Here is a 21,292-nt window from a genome sequence, read left to right as displayed (position 1 = left end):
TCACAAACCATTTCTTCCCTCTTGAGTGTACAGCCCCAATTGATTCATGCATGTAAATGTCACTTTCACTGTTCAGCTCTGAACATTGAGTGACATCATCAACACAGTGAGTCTTGCCCTCACTCACCCTTTTTTGCTTTTGAGACACACTTTTGCAAAGTGATTATTAGTTCCACAAGCTCTGCATGGTTTTCCATAGGCAGGGCAGTGCTCTTTGCCACGTGTGTGTGTATTCCCATAGTATTTACATGCTACGGGGCTCTCTGTGTTCACCGTTCGTGGTGAATTACTCTGTCTCGATTGCGTCAGTCTGAATATCTGCCTAGCAACAGCGTGAACAGTATCAACATCGGAGCGTGGGGTTTCGATTTCCATTGCTCTCATTCTCATGTCAGTGACTTCAGCAGTGCGGCACATTTCGATGGCAGTTACAAATCTTAAACCTCTCTCTCTCAGAAGACGCGTATCCTCATTTGCAATTCCCAGTACTATTTTGTCACGAATCAATTCATCTTTCAATCCCCGGTATTCACAAGTGGCGGATTTTTCTCTCAAACGGGTTACAACGTTGTGTACTGACTAGAGGTCGACTGACTAGAGGTCACCTTTCCTGCAAATAGAGTCAGGGTATATGCAGCAGTTTGGGCCGCCTGGCTCATTGCAATCTGTGAAGACTATTTCTTCCTAACAAAGACAGCCGACTTCGCCAAACAGGGGATGATTTAACAAAAGCGCATTTGCGAAAAAAAGCACAATCGTTGCACGACTGTACCTAACCAGAAACATCAATGCCTTTCTTAAAATCAATACACAGAAGTATATATTTATAAACCTGCATATTTAGCTAAAAGAAATCCAGGTTAGCAGACAATATTAATCAGGTGAAATTGTGTCAGTTCTCTTGCGTTCATTGCACGCAGAGTCAGGGTATATGCAACAGTTTGGGCCGCCTGGCTCGTTGCGAACTAATTTGCCAGAATTTTACGTAATTATGACATAACATTGGAGGTTGTGCAATGTAACAGGAACATTTAGACTTATGGATGCCACCCTTTAGGTAAAATACGGAACGGTTCCGTATTTCACTGAAAGAATAAACATGATAGTTTCCGGATTCGACCATATTAATGACCTAAGGCTCGTGTTTCTGTGTGTTATGTTATAATTAAGTCTATGATTTGATAGAGCAGTCTGACCGAGCGATGGTAGGCACCAGCAGGCTCGTAAGCGTTCATTCAAAATAGCACTTTTGTGCGTTTTGCAAGCAGCCCTTCGCAATGCATTGCGCTGTTTATGACTTCAAGCCTGTCAACTCCCAAGATTAGGCTGGTGTAACCAATGTGAAATGGCTAGCTTGTTAGCCGGGTGCGTACTAATAGCGTTTCAAACGTCACTCACTCTGAGACTTGGAGTAGTTGTTTCCCCTTGCTCTGCATGGGTAACTGTTGTCGATGTGTTCCTGGTTTGAGCCCAGGTAGGAGCGAGGAGAGGGACGGGAGCTATACTGTTACACTGGCAATACTAAAGTGCCTATAAGCACATCCAATAGTCAAAGGTATATGAAATACAAATCGTATAGAGAGAAATAGTCCTATAACTACAACCTGAAACTTCTTACTTGGGAATATTGAAGACTCATGTTAAAAGGAACCACCAGCTTTCATATGTTCTCATGTTCTGAGCAAGGAACTTAAACGTTAGCTTTCTTACATGGCACATAATGCACTTTTACTTTCTTCTCCAACACTTTGTTTTTGCATTATTTAAACCAAATTGAACATGTTTCATTATTTATTTGAGGCTAAATTGATTTTATTGATTTATTATATTAAGTTAAAATAAGTGTTCATTCAGTATTGTTGTAATTGTCATTATTACAAATAAAAAATATATTTTTTAAAATCAGCCGATTAATCGGTATCGGCTTTTTTGTGTGTGTGTGTGTGTGTTTGGGGGGGGTCCTCAAATAATCGGTATCGGAGTCATAATAGGTCGACCTCTAGTACTGACTCACCCTCTTCCTGTTTGCAGCTTCCAAAAAACGAACCGCTCGTAAATTATGTTTCTGGCGGGTTTGAAGTAATTCTCCAATGCATCCAATATAGCCTTTGCATCACACTGTTGTCGTGCTGTGAGGGTGAGATTGTGCCGGTAGATATGCCTGCATTCGCTGCCCATTAAACTCCTCAGAGTTGCCGCTTGTACCTCGTTGGGTTTCTCATGTACATTTTACATTTACATTTTAGTCATTTAGCAGACGCTCTTATCCAGAGCGACTTACAGTAGTGAATGCATACATTTTTTTCCTTCCCCGTACTGTAGACAGGTCGCCAGTGCATATTCCTCGAATTCATCCCTGAAGTTGTCCCAATTAGTATTCTAGTCCCCTGTGAGAACCATGGGATTTGGTGGCGGCCTGTTTGCTGCCATAGCGAAGGAATAGGAGATTTCTTTATCTTCAGTCATCGAGGTAGGTCGCGATGCTAGCTAGCCAGCTAACAACAAGTTGATCAGTGTTGTGACTAGGAGTAGGAAACGGCGTGTGTTCACATATGGAACGTAACTGCGCCTATACTGTACTTAGCTACAAAAATAACAAACGTGTGGTTTTCGAGCCACTTCTGATACCTTGTTTCATTATGATATGTTGAATAAAGACAGACACCAATGTCAAGTTCAATAGACTTGTTCATGCATTGTACAAATCCCTACACGTGGAGTCAGGGGAACAGTCCGGCTAGTCGATTACCTATCAACTAGACTCCGTAACAGGCCCCTCCCGCCTCTGCTGTTGAAAGATTGGCTGAACAGCTGTTGGGCTCGGCCTCTGCTGCTCTCTGCTTTATAAAGCTGGATACACCAGGCTCCGTCAAACAGAGAGAGAGAGAAGCTCCTGCTTGTTTAATACACTGGTTCAGCGAAACTTTACTTTGAGAACTTCTGTCAACTGGTTCAGAGAAACTACTCCGCCATCTGTTAGACTAGTCTAGACCCTCCGCAGCAGTATGACTACCTTCGTCTCGGTGAGTTGTTTTGCACAGCATCTTCATTCAGCGCTGTCAACAACCTGACTCTGAATATACTGACACTGCGTTTTTGATTCTGTTTCGTATAACACCTATGGATGCAGTTTGCCTCAGGGAAATGATGGATGTGTTGGTATCAATGGTTTGGGATATCATTTGGGATGAGCTTGTCAGTGATGTTGTTTTTGGGGTGTCCTTTTCTCGGTTAACCCAGAACTAAAATCTAAAAATGTTTACGTAGTCTGTCAACGAGAGATTATGGGAGTCCTGACGTCATTGGGTGGGGTAGATGCCTTGATTTCGTCATCGTTCTGTTACTACAAGTGTAACACTTTGATCTGCTGGAGTAAGGATTTGCTCACGGGTGACTGCCTGTTATTTTTATGTGCAGCAGGGCACGTTATAGGCTGGTAACGTTTCAGTGGACCGTGTGACAGGCCCGTTGTGTGGCTGTTTATAGTCCCAACTCATAAAACGACCACACGCACTTTAATATTTCAGGCCACAAAGGGTTGTTGTCGGGCAGGGTTCCAGGAGATGCCAATCATTGTCTTGGATCACAGGAACAACATTGTGACATTGACTCCCAGTGGTTTAGTTTCAAGTGTGTATTGCAGTTCCAATGTCATATAGTAAACATATTAGGCTAGATGTCATAGGCTTTGCATGTGCCTCATTGCATTTGGTTTATGTGCACACAATATTTAATGGAAAAGCGCAACGAGGAAATATTTGAAATGCCGAGTGACTGAGTGACAGTCTTGAGCAGGGGTTGGAACCAAAATATTTTTCTAATCGTTTAGTTTTGAACAACCTTTTTTTCCAACCAGCAAAATGAGGTTCTGAACTGGTTCAATCAAAAAAGGTAACAGTTTAGATCCTTTTTTTGTTTTACCTCAAATCATTACTCTGTTCCCTATGTAGTTCATAACCTTTGACCAGGGATCATAGGGTCTTTGTGTCCTTGTAAGGATCGATTTTGGAAAGAAACATCTCCACAGGAGAATCATGTTCCTTATGTGAAATTAAATGGAAACGAGTTTGTCACCTGTGAAGACAGAACCATCATTACTCATATTTATAATCTCCTCCCTTCTGCCTCTCCCCATCACAGATGGCTACCTGCCACACCTATAACAACACGTCCAGGCACAACGGCGTCAACAGGGACTTCATGGCCGCTCTCTCCAAGAACCACGGGAGCACAGGCAAACGCAACAGTCCCCAGTCGACCAACAGAACCAATGCCATAGGCATACCAAAGTCTGCCCCCAATGACAAGACACCCTGCAGTATGCCAAGGTAAACAAACAATAGCAGGCCTCTGGTACCTACATTGTCATCTATTTTATTTATATAGTCTACATCTCAGCTAGGTGAAAAGCAGCCTTTAAGGGACTTCTTGAGAAGTGAGGGCAATGGATGATATCAATAAACTGATGGACACTGTGTGGTCCTACACTTTTCAATAGGTCACCTTTAATCTGTGTCAGTGTGTAGATTCTGACATGACTATTTCCAGGTCGATATCCTCTGAGACCACCAGTTCCTCCTTGGCCTCCAAGCCCGCCAGTGTGAAGAAGTCTGCCTTCTCCCACCTCAAGAGGTTCCTCATGCTGGAAGACAACCAGAAGACCAAGACCAAGGGGAGGACTCAGACTTACACACCTCCTTCTGAATGACTGACAAACACTTGGCTCCACTGCAATGACCCAACAGTCAGCCGTTACACCACCATGATATGACACTGACGCACCAGGCTCTCTCTGGCCTGCTTGCAATTCAGAATGGTCCTCTTGGAATTCAGAACAACGGGGGATGGGTCAGCAGTCAGTCAATAAGTGATACAGGGCCTCCTGTTGCACTAGCTTTTTTTAAAAATATATATATATTTTTTTACTTCACATGCCACCCCCCCAACTACCCCTGAGGTCCCCCTTCTGTAGAGCTGTTCAAACATTAATTGTCCCACACCACGGCATCATTCAGGAATTCCATTGTCCCTATGGATGGCGGGAACGGCATCGGAAGCAAAGCTCCCCCTTTTCTTCCATGTTATTTATGACGAGGTAAGCAGAATAACTCATTTCGAGTTATAGGATGTTTTGATTGAGAGGATGATTTTTTTAAATGTATTTGTTACAATCACATTTATATGATAAATGACATACACATTTATATTCACGCTTAAGTTTCATGCTTCTTGAAGTATGTTTTTACTTGGTTGTCATTTATTTTCGTAGACTTAACTTTATCTCACTCTTCTCTTGTGAGGTTACCAGCCAAGTAGAGCTGCTCTGTAGCTGTTTCCATGTTTGTTTGTGTGGCTCTACTATTTTATGATCACTGCCAAATGTTTTACTTTTATGTAAAGGTCAAATTTTTGTGTACTGGTGGTTTTGAGATCATATTTGGCTGAATGGGATGCATCAACTGGTAACATTGATATCGTTTATATGCCTGAACTTTAATGACAATGCAAACGTGACTTTCTTTCAGTAGTTTCATGTTTGTTGAAGATGGGTTTTGCTGTTTGAAGGCTTCAGTTTTTACCTGTTAGTTTTGAATTAAAAAAATATATATAAAAAAATATTTTAAAAAAATTCAACGTTAGTTTAACAATGTCTATTAGACTGCTTTTGTTCCAACACACTTTCTATTGTATTTAGTGACGTGTTTAATTAATCCAATGTGTGGGTCTGTAGCATTTCACAGAATACTGAAATACCTCACATTTTATATTCCTTTTACACCTTGCTTCTGTGAAATAAAAACGTTTTCAGGGCTTCTTATTACTGTGTTACATTATAGAACACCAAGAAGATATGTCAGTGTTGCAATGCGATCACGATACTTATCAAAAGTATAAATAACTTTTAATTCCTTTAAGCAAACCAGATGGTGCCATTTTGTTATTCATGGCTCACCAGGAGCACACTCCAACACTCAGACATAATTTACAAATTGTGTGTTTAGTGAGTCCGTCAGCTCAGAGGCAGTACGGATGAGCAGGGGGGTTCTCTTGATAACTGTGTGAATTGTATATTTTCCTGTCCTGTTAAGCATTAAAAATGTAACGAGTACTTTTGGGTGTTGGGGGGGGGGGGGGGGAGATGTATGGTCAATTTGTAAGTCGCTCTGGATAAGAGCATCTGCTAAATTACTTAAATGTAAATGAGTAAAAAGTACATTATTTTCTTTAGGAATGTAGAGAAGTAAAAGTTGTTATAAATAGTAAGGTACAGATACCGCAAAAAATGACTTAGGTACTTTACACCACTGGCATTCACAATGCGTGTTTTCAGCTCACACTTTTAAGTGCTACAGAAAAACTTTAAGGGTACCCCACTACATGTTCTGATAAACACCTTCGGAATGGGGCTGTATAAATGGAACCACGCAAATTCAGAGCTATTGCTGCAAGGACTGACGATCCATGAGATCAAGATTATAGTTTAACCATGTTTTGAAACTATACTGTTTGTTTATAAAGCAAGCAGTTTAACAACTCATGGGGCATTTTTAAGTTAAAATAATGAATGGCTCATTAATTTAACATCCAAAAATGGTTGTAGAGTAGGAATCCCAGTTAAGAACAAATTCTTATTTTACAATGATGGCGTACCCCATCCAGACCCTCCCTTAACCCGGATGACGCTGGGCCAATTGTGCGCCGCCTTATGGGACTCCCAATCACGGCCGGGAATGATACAGCCCGGGCTTGAACCAGGATCTGTAGTGATGCCTCTAGCACTGGGACGCAGTGCCTTAGACTGCTGCGCCACTCAGGAGCCCTTTGCTTCCACACATAGACTGTGTATAAGAACATTATAGTGTATAATATAGCTTGGGCTCCTTCGCTGATAATAAGGATAACTGCCACTAAACTCCAAAGAAGAATGGAATGAATAAATGCTCTTTATAAACCACCACAGACCTCATCTTACCCAACCATAGACCTTGCTGTTGATCAAGCGTCCTCGATTACATTTGACCTGCAGGCGGCGCTGCGTTTACAGATGGCATGCGCAAACAGAAACAGGAAGTAGCTGTGCAGAGTTCGAGAAAAATGTCCTGACGTAGTCCCGAATGTATTTTCTCTAAAAAGTGATTCACTTCAACGAATTTGTGATTAGAAATCGTATCAAACTCAAATTAAACGGTTATTTCATAAACATAGCTAGTTACCCAATGACATTGCAATGTCTAGTAGAAAGAGATCGCGAGACTCGGAGGACAGAGGGGACCGCAAAAGGCACAAGGAATCAAAACACGATGTAGAAAAACTCAAGAAACAAGCGAGAAAACTCAACCAAGAAGTGCAAAAGCTGAAGCATTTGGAGACCTTGTGAGTAAAGGATACCTTTTTCGGTGGTATTGAAATTGTGTGTTAATAAAACGTAACTGTAGTTGATCTGCCTTGGGATTTAGCCTTAATGCTAGCAACTTATCACATCATTTCAGTTCTGATACTGTGCCTTGCTCTTGGCTGGTAGAACTTGCACACGGGGTACTGTACCTTAACCAGCATCTGGACATGGGAGACGGTGCGTGTGACATGATTCATATACATTGTCTCCTTTGCTCAGATACTGGTTCAAGGGGTACCTAGCTACCTACGCACAAAGTTGATCATCGTATTGATTCTCACAGGCATTGTTTTCTTTTCCCCTCTATGCAGTTATGAAAAACCTCCTCCTGGGCTCATAAAGGTCTAGTAGATGCACATGTTTGTCTACTTGCGTTATTACCAGTTAATTCATCACTGAAATATTATGGAATAGCTCATTTATCAGTAGAAGGACATGTATTTAACCTGGTCCAAGATCTGTTTGTGTTCTTGCCAGCTCTGTCTGTTGTTGTCAAGCCAAAGCATGACGATGAGTTACAAGGAGTTGGCATGAGAGCACAAGCAGACTGGCACTCAGGCTAACATGCATTATTATGGAAACTGGAATATGTGGCATCTTGCGTCAACTTGAAACACAGTGACTTTTTTTTAGGCGGAGGAGTACAAACCAGAGGACTGTATTCCTGCTGATCCAGGAAATGAGGATGCTAGGGACTTCCTGGCTCACGCCCCCACCAAGGGGCTGTGGATGCCTCTGGGGAAGGAGGTGAAAGTGATGCAGTGTGAGTTTAAACACCGAGGGTTATTATGAGTGTCCTGCATCCACAATGGCACCCTGGGGACTGGTCAAAAGTAGAGCACTATATAGGGAATAGGCTGCCATTTGGGACGCATCCCTAAACTTTGTGATGCATCTCAAAAGTTTAATGTAGCTTCCTCCCCTTGGTCTTCGTCTATTGTCCTTCATCTACCCAGGGTTTCTTAAACTATGGCCCTGGGCATGTAAGAAGAGGTGGGTTGTGAGAATACTTCTATAGTCACTCACTATTTATTCTTAATGTATTATTATTTGTGTGTGTGTGTGTGTGTGTGTGTGTGTGTGTGTGTGTGTGTGTGTGTGTGTGTGTTGGGGGGTTACAGGTACATTATCCATTTCAAATTCTATGTTTATAAAACCTGTAGCTGTAGGCTGCCACATAAAATAAAACAGTAAGAAATACAATAATAAATAATAATAAATTCAGTATAAACAGGAAAAACTAAAATAAGTGGGCCTCCACCACCCCAACCTCCCATCCCATTCCCCCAACCCCACCCAGCCAACATGTCTCCATCCAACCTCCCATCCCATTCCCCCAACCCCACCCAGCCAACATGTCTCCATCCAACCTCCCATCCCATTCCCCCAACCCCACCCAGCCAACATGTCTCCATCCAACCTCCCATCCCATTCCCCCAACCCCACCCAGCCAACATGTCTCCATCCAACCTCCCATCCCATTCCCCCAACCCCACCCAGCCAACATGTCTCCACCACCCCAACCTCCCATCCCATTCCCCCAACCCCACCCAGCCAACATGTCTCCATCCAACCTCCCATCTGTTAATGTTACGACAGTTCGTTTCTGGTAACAGAACAAAATAGTCAGCACATAGTAACTTCTGATTTAGCTGTACTTTAATTAATGCAAACACGTGCGTGGTAAATGTGTCGTTCGTATACAGTCTCTCTGTAACACCTCGCAGGGCAAAACAGAAGAAGAGGGCGTCACAGTCTATTGTTCTCTCTTTTATACTGAGAGATATTTCCTGCTCAATGCTGGCCTGTCCGAGGGAGGAGGAGCGTGGTTTAAACTTGCTCCTCCTGTCGTCGGCGTGTAGGCTGATCCCAGCGTCGTGACGCACTTCCTGTTGCCGGTTGTAGTTCTTCTTGTCTTCAACATTGTAACATAGCTTCCCCGGTATATTATATAAGTTATGCATACAAATAGCCAGTTCAACCCTAACACATCCCATTCCCCCAACCCCACCCAGCCAACAACTCCACCACCCCAACCTCCCATCCCATTCCCCCAAATCCACCCAGCCAACATGTCTCCATCCAACCTCCCATCCCATTCCCCCAACCCCACCCAGCCAACATGTCTCCATCCAACCGCCCATCCCATTCCCCCAACCCCACCCAGCCAACAACTCCACCACCCCAACCTCCCATCCCATTCCCCCAACCCCACCCAGCCAACATGTCTCCATCCAACCTCCCATCCCATTCCCCCAACCCCACCCAGCCAACATGTCTCCATCCAACCTCCCATCCCATTCCCCCAACACCACCCAGCCAACATGTCTCCATCTAACCTCCCATCCCATTCCCCCAACCCCACCCAGCCAACATGTCTCCATCCAACCATTCCACTCCCGGATATCATGTTCCCCACCCCCTCAAGCAACTAGGGTTGTTCGTCAGTCACCCCCCGCCCCCCTTCCCGGCTATATATATACAGTACCAGTCAAAAGTTTGGACACCTACTCATTCAAGGGTTTTTCTTTATTTTTACTATTTTCTACATTGTAGAATAATATTTAAGACATCAAAACTATGAAATAACACAATGGAATCATGTTGTAACCAAAAAAGTGTTAAACAAATCAAAATATATTTTATATTTGAGATTCTTCAAATTAGCCACCCTCTGCCTTGATGACAGCTTTGCCAAAAGACCTTGTCCATATGTCACGACCTCCGCCGAAGTTGGTCCCTCTCCTTGTTCGGGCGGCGGTCGAAGTCACCGACCTTCTAGCCATCGCTGATCCTCTTTTCATTTTCCTTTGGTTTTGTCTTGTCTTCCATCACACCTGGTTCCAATCCCATCAATTACATGTTGTGTATTTAACCCTCTGTTCCACGTCATGTCCTTCTCGGTGATTATTTATTTTAAGTGCTTGTGAACGTCTGTTCTGGTGTGCGTCGGGTTATGTACCCATTATTTGATTGTTCTGTTTTCCGGTGTTTTTTTTGTTGTTATTAAACTGCGCCGTTTGCAAACACAGTTTTTGCTCTCCTGCGTCTGACTTCTCTGCCGCCAGTACGCACCCCTTACACCGTATTACGGCAAGAACAGCTCAAATAACCAAAGAGAAATGACCGTCCATCATTACTTTAAGACATTAAGGTCAGTTAATCCGGAACATTTTGAGAACTTTGAAGGTTTCTTCAAGTGCAATCGCAAAGACCATCAAGCGCTGTGATGACACTGGCCCTCATGAGGACAGCCACAAGAAAGGAAGACCCAGAGTCACCTTTGCTACAGAGGATAAGTTTCATTAGAGTTACCAGGCTCAGAAATTGAAGCTCAAATAAATCCTTCACAGAGTTCAAGTAACAGACACATTTCAACATCAACTGTTCAGAGGAGACTGTGTGAATCAGGCCTTCATGGTCAAATTGCTGCAAAGAAACCACTACTAAAGGACACCAATAATAATAAGAGACTTGCTTGGGCCAAGAAACATGAGCAATGAACATTACACCAGTGCAAATCTGTCCTTTGGTCAGATGAGTCCAAATTTGAGATTTTTGGTTCCAACCACTGTGTCTTTGTGAGACGCAGAGTAGGTGAACGGATGATCTCAAATCAAATCAAATTTATTTATATAGCCCTTCGTACATCAGCTGAAATCTCAAAGTGCTGTACAGAAACCCAGCCTAAAACCCCAAACAGCAAGCAATGCATGTGAAAGAAGCACGGTGGCTGGGAAAAACTCCCTAGGAAAAACTCCTGAGAAAGGCCAAAAACCTAGGAAGAAACCTAGAGAGGAACCAGGCTATGAGGGGTGGCCAGTCCTCTTCTGGCTGTGCCGGGTGGATATTATAACAGAACATGGTCAAGATGTTAAAATGTTCGTAAATGACCAGCATGGTCAAATAATAATAATCATAGTAATTGTCGAGGGTGCAACAAGCACGTCCGGTGAACAGGTCAGGGTTCCGTAGCCGCAGGCAGAACAGTTGAAACTGGAGCAGCAGCATGGCCAGGTGGACTGGGGACAGCAAGGAGTCATCATGCCAGGTAGTACTGAGGCATGGTCCTAGGGCTCAGGTCCTCCGAGAGAAAGAAAGAAAGAGAGAAAGAGAGAATTAGAGAGAGCATATTTACATTCACACAGGACACCGGATAAGACAAGAGAATACTCCAGATGTAACAGACTGACCCTAGCCCCCCGACACATAAACTACTGCAGCATAAATACTGGAGGCTGAGACAGGAGGGATCAGAAGACACTGCATGTGTGGTTCCCACCGTGAAGCATGGAGGAGGTGTGATGGTGTGGGCGTGCTTTGCTGGTGACACTGTCCCTGATTTATTTAGAATTCAAGGCGCACTTAACCAGCATGGCTACCACAGCATTCTGCAGCGATACGCCATCCCATCTCGTTTGCGCTTAGTGGAACTATAATTGTTTTTCAACAGGACAATGACCCAAAACACACCTCCAGGCTGTGTAAGGGATATTTGACCAAGGAGAGTGATGGAGTGCTGCATCAGATGACCTGGCCTCCACAATCACCTGACCTCAACCCAATTGAGATGGTTTGGGATGAGTTAGACCGCAGAGTGAAGGAAAAGCAGCCAACAAGTGCTCAGTATATGTGGGAACTCCTTCAAAACTGTTGGAAAAGCATTCCAGGTTAAACTGGTTGAGAGAATGCCAAGAGTGTGCAAAGCTCTCATCAACGCAAAGGGTGGCTACTTTGAAGAATCTAAAATATAAAGTATATTTTGATTTGTTGAACACTTTTGGTTACACCATGATTCCATGTGTGTTGTTTCATAGTTTTGATGTCTTCACTATTATTCTACATGTAGAAAATAGTCAAAATAAAGAAAAACACTTGAGGAGGTGTCCAAACTTTTGACTTGTACTGTATATATTATGTATGTGTTGGGCTTTAGACAAGATTATTATTTACAGAGTCAAGTATATTTGTCCAGGCCTCAATTGTTCCTTGACTAGCACCATTCATTCTCTCTGTCGATAAATCTAATGATATAACTTCTAATAGTAACTGTATCTACTGGTTAAATGGGAGAGAGTGAGGTGATTGCCATCTAAGAGCCAACATCTTTCTTCGGGGGGAGATGCAGGAGTTGTCTCTGATTGATTGATTGATTGATTGATTGATTGATTGAGAGATTCAAGGAGCTATCCTTGTTAAGTAACATAGTAGATGCTAAGGATTAAATGTTTGGATTCATGCACTTCTAAATGTATTTAGTAATTTTGCCCCAGAAGCATTTAACTGCAGTGCACTCCCACATCATATGGAGGAATGTGCCTACCTTATTTAGGGGACACAGTGAACATTTGGGAGTTTTGGCAATTCTCACCGTAAAACATTTCCTTGGTATTAAATACAGTCTGTTAACTTAAAATGTATAAGTTGATGGTTCAGATTACGAGATGCCAAGGTCATATTTTTCCATATTCTGTTCCAGTTAAAGGGTTGTTCAGATTCAATTAGATCTGTGGACCATACTTTTGAATGGCTAGCTCAAAATATGAGCTTTCCAAAAGTTGTTTGTATATTATAGAGATCAGTCCTTTCGGGAGCCCAGATCATTTATTTATAAATCCCATCATTGGATGATTTGGTAGTTGGGTTTCCTAAGGGACCCCATAGGCCAGTATAAGTGATCTAAGTTGTAAATATAGGAAAAAAGATTTGCCTGATAATGTGTATGTATCTTTCAAATGTTGTAATTTTCTCAAACCATTGCTCTCCATGATATTGGTGAGGGAATGGATTCCATATTGGACCATTTGGGGGATGCAAAAGGGGTGGCAGGTAGCCTAGTGGTTAGAGCGTTGGGCCAATAACCGAAATGTTGCTGGATCGAATCCCAGAGCCGACAAGGTAAACATCTGTCGTTCTGCCCCTGAACAAGGCACTGTTCCCTGGTAGGCCATCATTATAAATAAGAATTTGTTCTTAACTGACTTGCCAAGTAAAATAAAAAAAAATCAAAGGCAGCCTCCAGATCGCAAGGCCGTGCCATTTTGATTCCCAGTTACATTGTTTTTTAATTTTCGAGTCAGTGTAGCGGAGATTAACTTTTGTTCTGCTTGTCCCTCAAAGAACAAAGGCTTTCATTATTTCCCACCAATAATTCCTCCCTCTGTCCCTCCCTCTGTCCCTCCCTCCCACTCGTTTTCATGATATGCGAGGGGACAGAAGGCATACAGGGTTAGTCTACAAAGTTCTCATTTGTTCTCCTGTGGAATTCCAAAGCCTATTATGTTCCAGATAATACATTGGCAAAATGTTTGAATGTGATTTTTAATTGCGTGTCGTTTCAGAGATTAGAACGAGTTGAGAAACATTTTGTCAGATGTAGGCTAAGTCATAAACAGGTGTAGCCTACAAGCCATATAAGATAAATATGAATCTCTTCCAACACCAGCTTGTTTGGGTCATTTCTGAGGGGCCAGGAGACGTGTTTGTGGTACAAACATGGACTATATTCTTCCTCGCCTTGTGCAGGTTGGAGATGCAAGCGCTATGGACACAGGACAGGGGACAGAGAGTGTCCCTTCTTCATCAAAGGAAACCAGAAACTGGAGCAGTTCAGAGTGGTGAGTCTCATCTGTCCATCCATCTATTCATCCATCTTTCAACTAATCATCAAGCCTTTTGGCTACTTAAATAAAATGTGTTACTGCTGGGTTTGAACAAACATGAGTCCCTAGGACCAGAATTGGTACTGGCAGACACCCTTGGGGACGTCTGCTCCTGGTCTCAACCATAACCCCTTGGGGACGTCTGCTCCTGGTCTCAACCATAACCCTTGGGGACGTCTGCTCCTGGTCTCAACCATAACCTCTTGGGGACGTCTGCTCCTGGTCTCAACCATAACCCCTTGGGGACGTCTGCTCCTGGTCTCAACCATAACCCCTTGGGGACGTCTGCTCCTGGTCTCAACCATAACCCCTTGGGGACGTCTGCTCCTGGTCTCAACCATAACCCCTTGGGGACGTCTGCTCCTGGTCTCAACCATAACCTCTTGGGGACGTCTGCTCCTGGTCTCAACCATAACCCCTTGGGGACGTCTGCTCCTGGTCTCAACCATAACCTCTTGGGGACGTCTGCTTCTGGTCTCAACCATAACCTCTTGGGGACGTCTGCTCCTGGTCTCAACCATAACCCCTTGGGGACGTCTGCTCCTGGTCTCAACCATAACCCCTTGGGGACGTCTGCTCCTGGTCTCAACCATAACCTCTTGGGGACGTCTGCTCCTGGTCTCAATCATAACCTCTTGGGGACGTCTGCTCCTGGTCTCAACCATAACCTCTTGGGGACGTCTGCTCCTGGTCTCAACCATAACCTCTTGGGGACGTCTGCTCCTGGTCTCAACCATAACCTCTTGGGGACGTCTGCTCCTGGTCTCAACCATAACCTCTTGGGGACGTCTGCTCCTGGTCCCAACCATAACCTCTTGGGGACGTCTGCGTGCTTGCCTACCTGGGACCATGAGCATGCTTGATTGGTGCAGCTGGATACAGTATATGTGCATCCCAAATGGCACCCTATTCCCTATATAGTGCACTACTTTTGACCAGGAGCTATATTGACTTTGGTCAGAAGTAGGGCACTATATAGGGAATAGGTGCCATTTGGGATGCATAGGTATCTGTGCTGCTGCTGGATGCTTCTGGATCTGGACTCAGCAGATTCACAGGGCAGTTGTTCTGTAGGCCTGCATGCAACAATGTCACTGCAATGATTATCATAAGTGCAAGTGTATCATATTTTGTAATGGAACCAGATTTTAAAATGCTGATCCGGCAGAGGAGAGTTGAAAGGGTGGAAATAATGTTGCCCAAAAACAATACCTGAATGGAGTTTTACCTTGCAGTGCTTGTTATCATTGGAGCTTTGCAGTGTATGTTATCTTTGAAATGTTGTAAATATGTAGCTAAACTGTCTGTTTCTTGCAGGCACACGAAGACCCAATGTATGACCTGATCCGAGAAAACAAACGCAATGAAAAAGAAACAAGGTACTTTCTGGCTGTATTATGAAAAATATAAACCTTTTATTATCAAGAAAAAATATTTGCAGAAGAATGTTTGAAAATATTTCCCCTTCTCTACTGTTTGGAGTTGGTCATCGTTAAGGTAGTCTGGTGCATTGGACAGACGAGACACACCACTCTGAACTAGAGGTCGACCGATTATGATTTTCAACGCCGATACAGATTATTGGAGGACCAAAAAATGCCGGTACCGATTAATCGGCTGATTTTTATGTTTATATTTGTAATAATGACAATTACAACAATACTGAATGAACAATGAACACTTTTATTTTAACTTAATATAATACATAAATAAAATCTATTTAGTCTCAAATAAATAATGAAACATGTTCAATTTGGTTTAAATAATGCAAAAACAAAGTGTTGGAGAAGAAAGTAAAAGTGCAATATGTGCCATGTAAAAAAGCCAACGTTTAAGTTCCTTGATCAGAACATATGAAAGTTGGTGGTACAATATTCCCTTTTCTTCAATATTCCCAGTTAAGAAGTTTTAGCTTGTAGTTATTATAGGAATTATGACGCATTGACTATTTCTCTCTATACCATTTGTATTTCATATACCTTTGACTATTGGATGTTCTAATAGGGACTTTAGTATTGCCAGCCTAATCTCAGGAGTTGATAGGCTTGAAGTCATAAACAGCGCTGTGCATTGCTAAGAATTGTTGGCAAACGCAGTAAAGTACAGTTTGAATGAATGCTTACGAGCCTGCTGCTGCCTACCACCGCTCAGTCAGACTGCTCCATCAAATATCAAATCATAGACTTAATTATAATAAACACACAGAAATACGAGCCTTTGGTCATTAATATGGTCAAATCCGGAAACTATCATTTTGAAAACAAAGCTTTTATTCTTTCAGTGAAATACAGTCTAAATATTAAGTCTAAATATTCCTGTTACATTGCACAGCCTTCAATGATATTGTCATAATTATGTAAAATTCTGGCAAATTAATTCACAGATCGCAACGAGCCAGGCGGCCCAAACTGTTACATATACCCGGACTCTGCTTGCACTGAACGCAAGAGAAGTGACACAATTTCCCTAGTTAATATTGCCTGCAAACATGAATTTCTATGAACTAATTATGCAGGTTTAAAAAAATATACTTCTGTGTATTGATTTTAAGAAAGGCATTGATGTTTATGGGTAGGTATATTTGTGCACCGATTGTGCTTTTTTCGCAAATGCGCTTTTGTTAAATCATCACCCGTTTGGCAAAGTTGAAGTACATGTAGGCTGTGATTCGATGATAAATTAACAGGCACCGCATTGATTATATGCAACACAGGACACGCTAGTTAAACTAGTAATATCATCAACCATATGTAGTTAACTAGTGATTATGTTAAGATTGATAGTTTTTTATAAGATAAGTTTAATGCTAGCTAGCAACTTACCTTGGCTCCTTGCTGCACTCGCGTAACAGGTGGTCAGCCTGCCACGCAGTCTCCTCGTGGATTGCAATGAAATCGGCCATAATTGGCATCCAAAAAGTCCGATTGCCGATTGTTATGAAAACTTGAAATCGGCCCTAATTAATCGGCCATGCCGGTGGACTTCTACTCTGAACTGCTCCAGTTTCTGGTTTCCTTTGATGAAGAAGGGACACTCTCGGTCCTGTGTCCATAGCGCTTGCATCTCCAACCTGCACGAGGGAGAATATAGTCATGTTTGTTGATTCAGACAAGCTATTTTGGAGCACGGTCACAGGGGACTTAACGATTCTCTTTGTTTTTCTCCCAACAATGCTGATGCTTAGCTGCAGCCAAGTAAACAAACTCAGATCTTCAGTCTCTGACGATACTCTGCTTTTATAGACTAGGCTACTTTCCAGTTATTAGGTTAAGATGACATAAGTTTGTAATTAGTGTGAACTAACCCTTTCATTTTCCGACTGTCTCAGTCAGAATTGTCTATTATTAATTGGGTGCCTTTTAGCACAGGGAAATAACAACAACCAAGTAATAAAAAGAAAAGGCTCAGAGTCGTCAAAGGACACACTAAAGTCAATGGCTAAATCAATCACATCCTGAAAGCTGACAGAGCACTTAATCAAACAGGTGAATAAAGTACTTTAAAAACTACTATGAACGACATTGAATGTGAACTTGGGTGTATATAGAGAAGTGTTAAAGTACCATCTGAAATGAGGTGCATTATGAGAGATTCATGTGAGTATGATTGGAGAGAGTGTGCGATAGACATGTTCTACAATCTACAGGATCATATAAGCTATGATGATATGAGAGACAGAGTGAAATGTAACCGTGGTAGACTTGGCCAGAGGACCTAAGAGCCAACCCAGCTCTGTCTCAGAGTGCTTGCCTTGAACAGTCCTTATGATTACGTCTCTGTTCTCTGGGTGGAAGATGTCAACGTTGAAGACAACGCTCCTCTGATGAATTCTTAATGAAGTTTGAGGATCACTTGGGAACCGCCGCCTTAGAGTTGTTTTCATTATCTTGCAACTTGCACAAGCTCTCTTGTTCCTCTCTGATCATACCGAATCAATGGAAATGTAAAGTTTTGGACTAATCAAAGGAAGTGGATGCCTCAGTCTGTGAACTGTTTGATCATTCGTGTTAAATCCATATTTTATTGAAAAATGTTGTTTCTGAGGCAGTGTTTCAGCATCTTGATATTTGATCTGGTCTTGTGTGAGCTGCAGAGCTACTTTGCTGGCTGCCTGAAATGAGCTCTCGCTCTCTCTCTCTCTATCTCTCTCTCTCTCCCCACTTTAGCACTAGCTGCAAACACCTGTAGCCCATCATAATCCCCATACTCAGTACTCACCAGCTGTCAGCTGACCATCACTGTTAGAAGACTTGTTTCATAACCAGGGACACTTCTGAGTGAAATCTGAAATAGCCAATGATTGTAGAGGAAAACCCTCTGGGATATTCCAAGAAGTGTGTGTGTGTGTGTGTGTGTGTGTGTGTGTGTGTGTGTGTGTGTGTGTGAAGATACTGTGTTTCAGTTCATCATGCCTCTCCTTGAATGGTTCTAACCCATCTCCCTGTCTCTCTTTTTCTCTCTCTCTATCTCTCTCTCCATCTCTCCTCTCTCTCTATTTCTCCATCTCTCTCTCATCTCTCTTCCTCTCCATCTCTCTCTCTATTTCTCCTCCTCTCTCTCCATTTCTCGTCCTGTCTCTCCATTCCTCCTCCTCTCTCTCCATCTCTCTCTCTATCTCTCTCTCCATCTCTCCTCTCTCTCTATTTCTCCATCTCTCTCTCATCTCTCTTCCTCTCCATCTCTCTCTCTATTTCTCCTCCTCTCTCTCCATTTCTCGTCCTGTCTCTCCATTCCTCCTCCTCTCTCTCTATCTCTCTCTCCATCTCTCCTCTCTCTCTATTTCTCCATCTCTCTCATCTCTCTTCCTCTCCATCTCTCTCTCCATTTCTCCTCCTCTCTCTCCATTTCTCGTCCTGTCTCTCCATTCCTCCTCCTCTCTCTCCATCTCTCTCTCCATCTCTCCTCCTCTCTCTCCATCTCTCCTTTCTCTCTCCAGGATCCAGCAGCTGCAGCAACTCCTGCAGGACACCACCTCCTCCGACTCGGACAGCTCCTCCTCTTCCTCCTCCACCGGCGACCGCAAGAAGAGGAAACACAAGAAGAAGGGCAAAAAGAAGGACAAGAAGAAGAGGAAGAAGAGGAGGAAGCACAAGTCCTCCAAAACCAGTGACTGTTCTGAGACCGATTGAGCCATAGGAACCTACCTGGATTGTTCTAGCAGGGAGATGGCTGCACTGCAGTGTCTATCAGTCAGTGAGCAGCTATGGTGGTTCTTACCCATTGGCTCAGGGTCGATTCAATGGCACACTACAAAGTGCACACTAGAGGACCCTTTTTGGTTCAGTATTCTTCCCTCCATCTGAGCCTTTAAATAATGCATGACTTGTCCCATCCCTCATATGGTTGATGCCTCTATTCCATTAGATCATACAGAATAAGATTCTATGGATCCGCAGTGCTGATTGTGAATGTAGGGCCCCTCAGGCGAGGATCTCAGAAAGCCCTTACAGCATGGGTAATGACATGGCTGGCTCAGGGGGGCTTGAGCCAGCCAGAAGAGTTGAAATCAGTTTGTAGCTGTTATGAAGGATGTTGGCTTGATGAATCAGATCCGAATGAAAACGGGACAAAACAGAGCATGTTGTTAGAGATGGTTTTGCTTTGTATTTAGCTTGATTGTAGACCTGTTGTTTGACAAAAACAGTGGGGAAAATTGCAGCACATATTTTTTCCATATTTGTTTTCTTCCATATGACGCTGATGGATGTTTGAAGGCTTATTAGTGTACATAAATATTTGGAATAAATTGAGGTTGGAATTTACATATTTTATTTAAGTCCAGCTTGAGGAAGGGAGAGAGAATGTACTGTATTTCAGTGTGTTCTCCATGGCCAAGGATAAAGCCTCTTTTACTCATCAAATTAATCTTGAAGCCGCAAGTAAAAAATACTTTCAATTTGTCATTATTCATATTGTCTTCCAATATTTTTCAACTGCATGCATTTTGTTTGGCTCATTAATTGATAGTGACAAGGACATGACCGGCCAACACGGACATCGGCCTTGCGCAGCGGGTGGCCGTTCTATCACTTCTGACCACAGAACATTGGCTGTCATTTCCTGTTTATATCCCGACGATTCTACATGTTGAATTGCCACCGTCCGTCAACACCCGGCGGGAGTGTATTCATCATGCAAACCGGTTACCTTTAAGAATCAAACAGAACCAAACGGGGAGGGACCTAACTGAATTTGTCCAATAAAACTCACGTTTGTTTTTTCCATATGAGTAAATGGTTTCTGCTGCAAAATGTTTTGCAACAGAATCGGCGTAATGATGCAACGCACGGCCAACTTTTGTGTCGGTCTTTCTTGTCCTTCATCGATTCTTAGAATGACACATCTCTATCCACTATAATGTCCCATTCAAGAAGCAACTCCGGTTAGCACTGTTTCCTTTTGAAAGGCAAAAAAAGAAGACCCTTCTCCTTTGATCTTGAAAGACCTCAGAAAGCCCAGGGCTGGCTAGGGAGTGTGACTCACTAATGTGCCGTTTTGTAGTCAGTACAACAACAACAAAAAAACAGACACACTAACACACCCTGCAGAGCACATCAAAAGAGTTCTCCACTTTGCCCCTCCCTAATGATAGCACACTTCTCCAAATGAACATCCTATCAACTAGAGGAGGACCAGATATATGCGCTGCTTATTTTAATGACCCCAATAAGAGGACTGTTTAAGGAGTCCTTTGGGGGGAGATGTATTTGAATTTTGATTAGCGTCCTAGTGGTTTCTGCATGTAGTTAAGCCTGAAGGGGTCTATTTGTGCGTCAGAATGGGTTAGTGTGTGTGTGTGTGTGTGTGTGTGTATTTCCTAGTAACTGAAAGCTTTATTTGATCTCTCTCCCCCATCCCTCTCTTATCCTCCTTCCCATGGCAACTCCCTCCATTCCTTTCTGTGGCGCTTTGGCCAAAGGCCTCCGATAAATCAACAGCATTGAAACAGTGTGTCCCAGCTGCACCACGTAGCCCTCTCTCTCTCTGAGCAGAAGCAGACATGAATCTCCTAGATTACTTTAACTGAGACACTGCCACTTTGGCAAAGTTAGAGCAGAGAAGCCTCTATATTGAACCACTCTATCTTATGGGGCAGGATAATGGGTTAGGGTCAGTTAGGAAGTATCAGTACAGTCTTGAGATCAGGGAAGTTAGTCTAAAGATAATTAGGATACGATCTGCCTTTTTGTTTATTCCATTTTTCTATGCCACAAACTGCCATCTCATCAGGCCG

General features: G+C 43.0%; 1 protein-coding gene across 1 annotated transcript; it reads left to right on the top strand.

The window, feature by feature from the left end:
* Positions 1-7,038: 7,038 nt before the first annotated feature.
* rp9 (RP9 pre-mRNA splicing factor) lies at positions 7,039-19,964 on the top strand. The gene is made up of 6 exons (XM_029734830.1): positions 7,039-7,374; positions 7,708-7,738; positions 8,030-8,159; positions 13,922-14,013; positions 15,376-15,437; positions 18,995-19,964. Exons 1-6 carry the CDS (start codon positions 7,229-7,231, stop codon positions 19,185-19,187), a joined length of 654 nt encoding a protein of 217 aa, XP_029590690.1. The 5' UTR covers positions 7,039-7,228; the 3' UTR covers positions 19,188-19,964.
* The last annotated feature ends 1,328 nt before the right edge of the window (positions 19,965-21,292 follow it).

The sequence above is a fragment of the Salmo trutta genome, chromosome 36, assembly GCF_901001165.1.
Source record: "Salmo trutta chromosome 36, fSalTru1.1, whole genome shotgun sequence".
Lineage (NCBI taxonomy): Eukaryota > Metazoa > Chordata > Actinopteri > Salmoniformes > Salmonidae > Salmo > Salmo trutta.
Note: the sequence above shows the minus strand (reverse complement) of the source record. Positions and strands in the feature narration are given on the sequence as shown.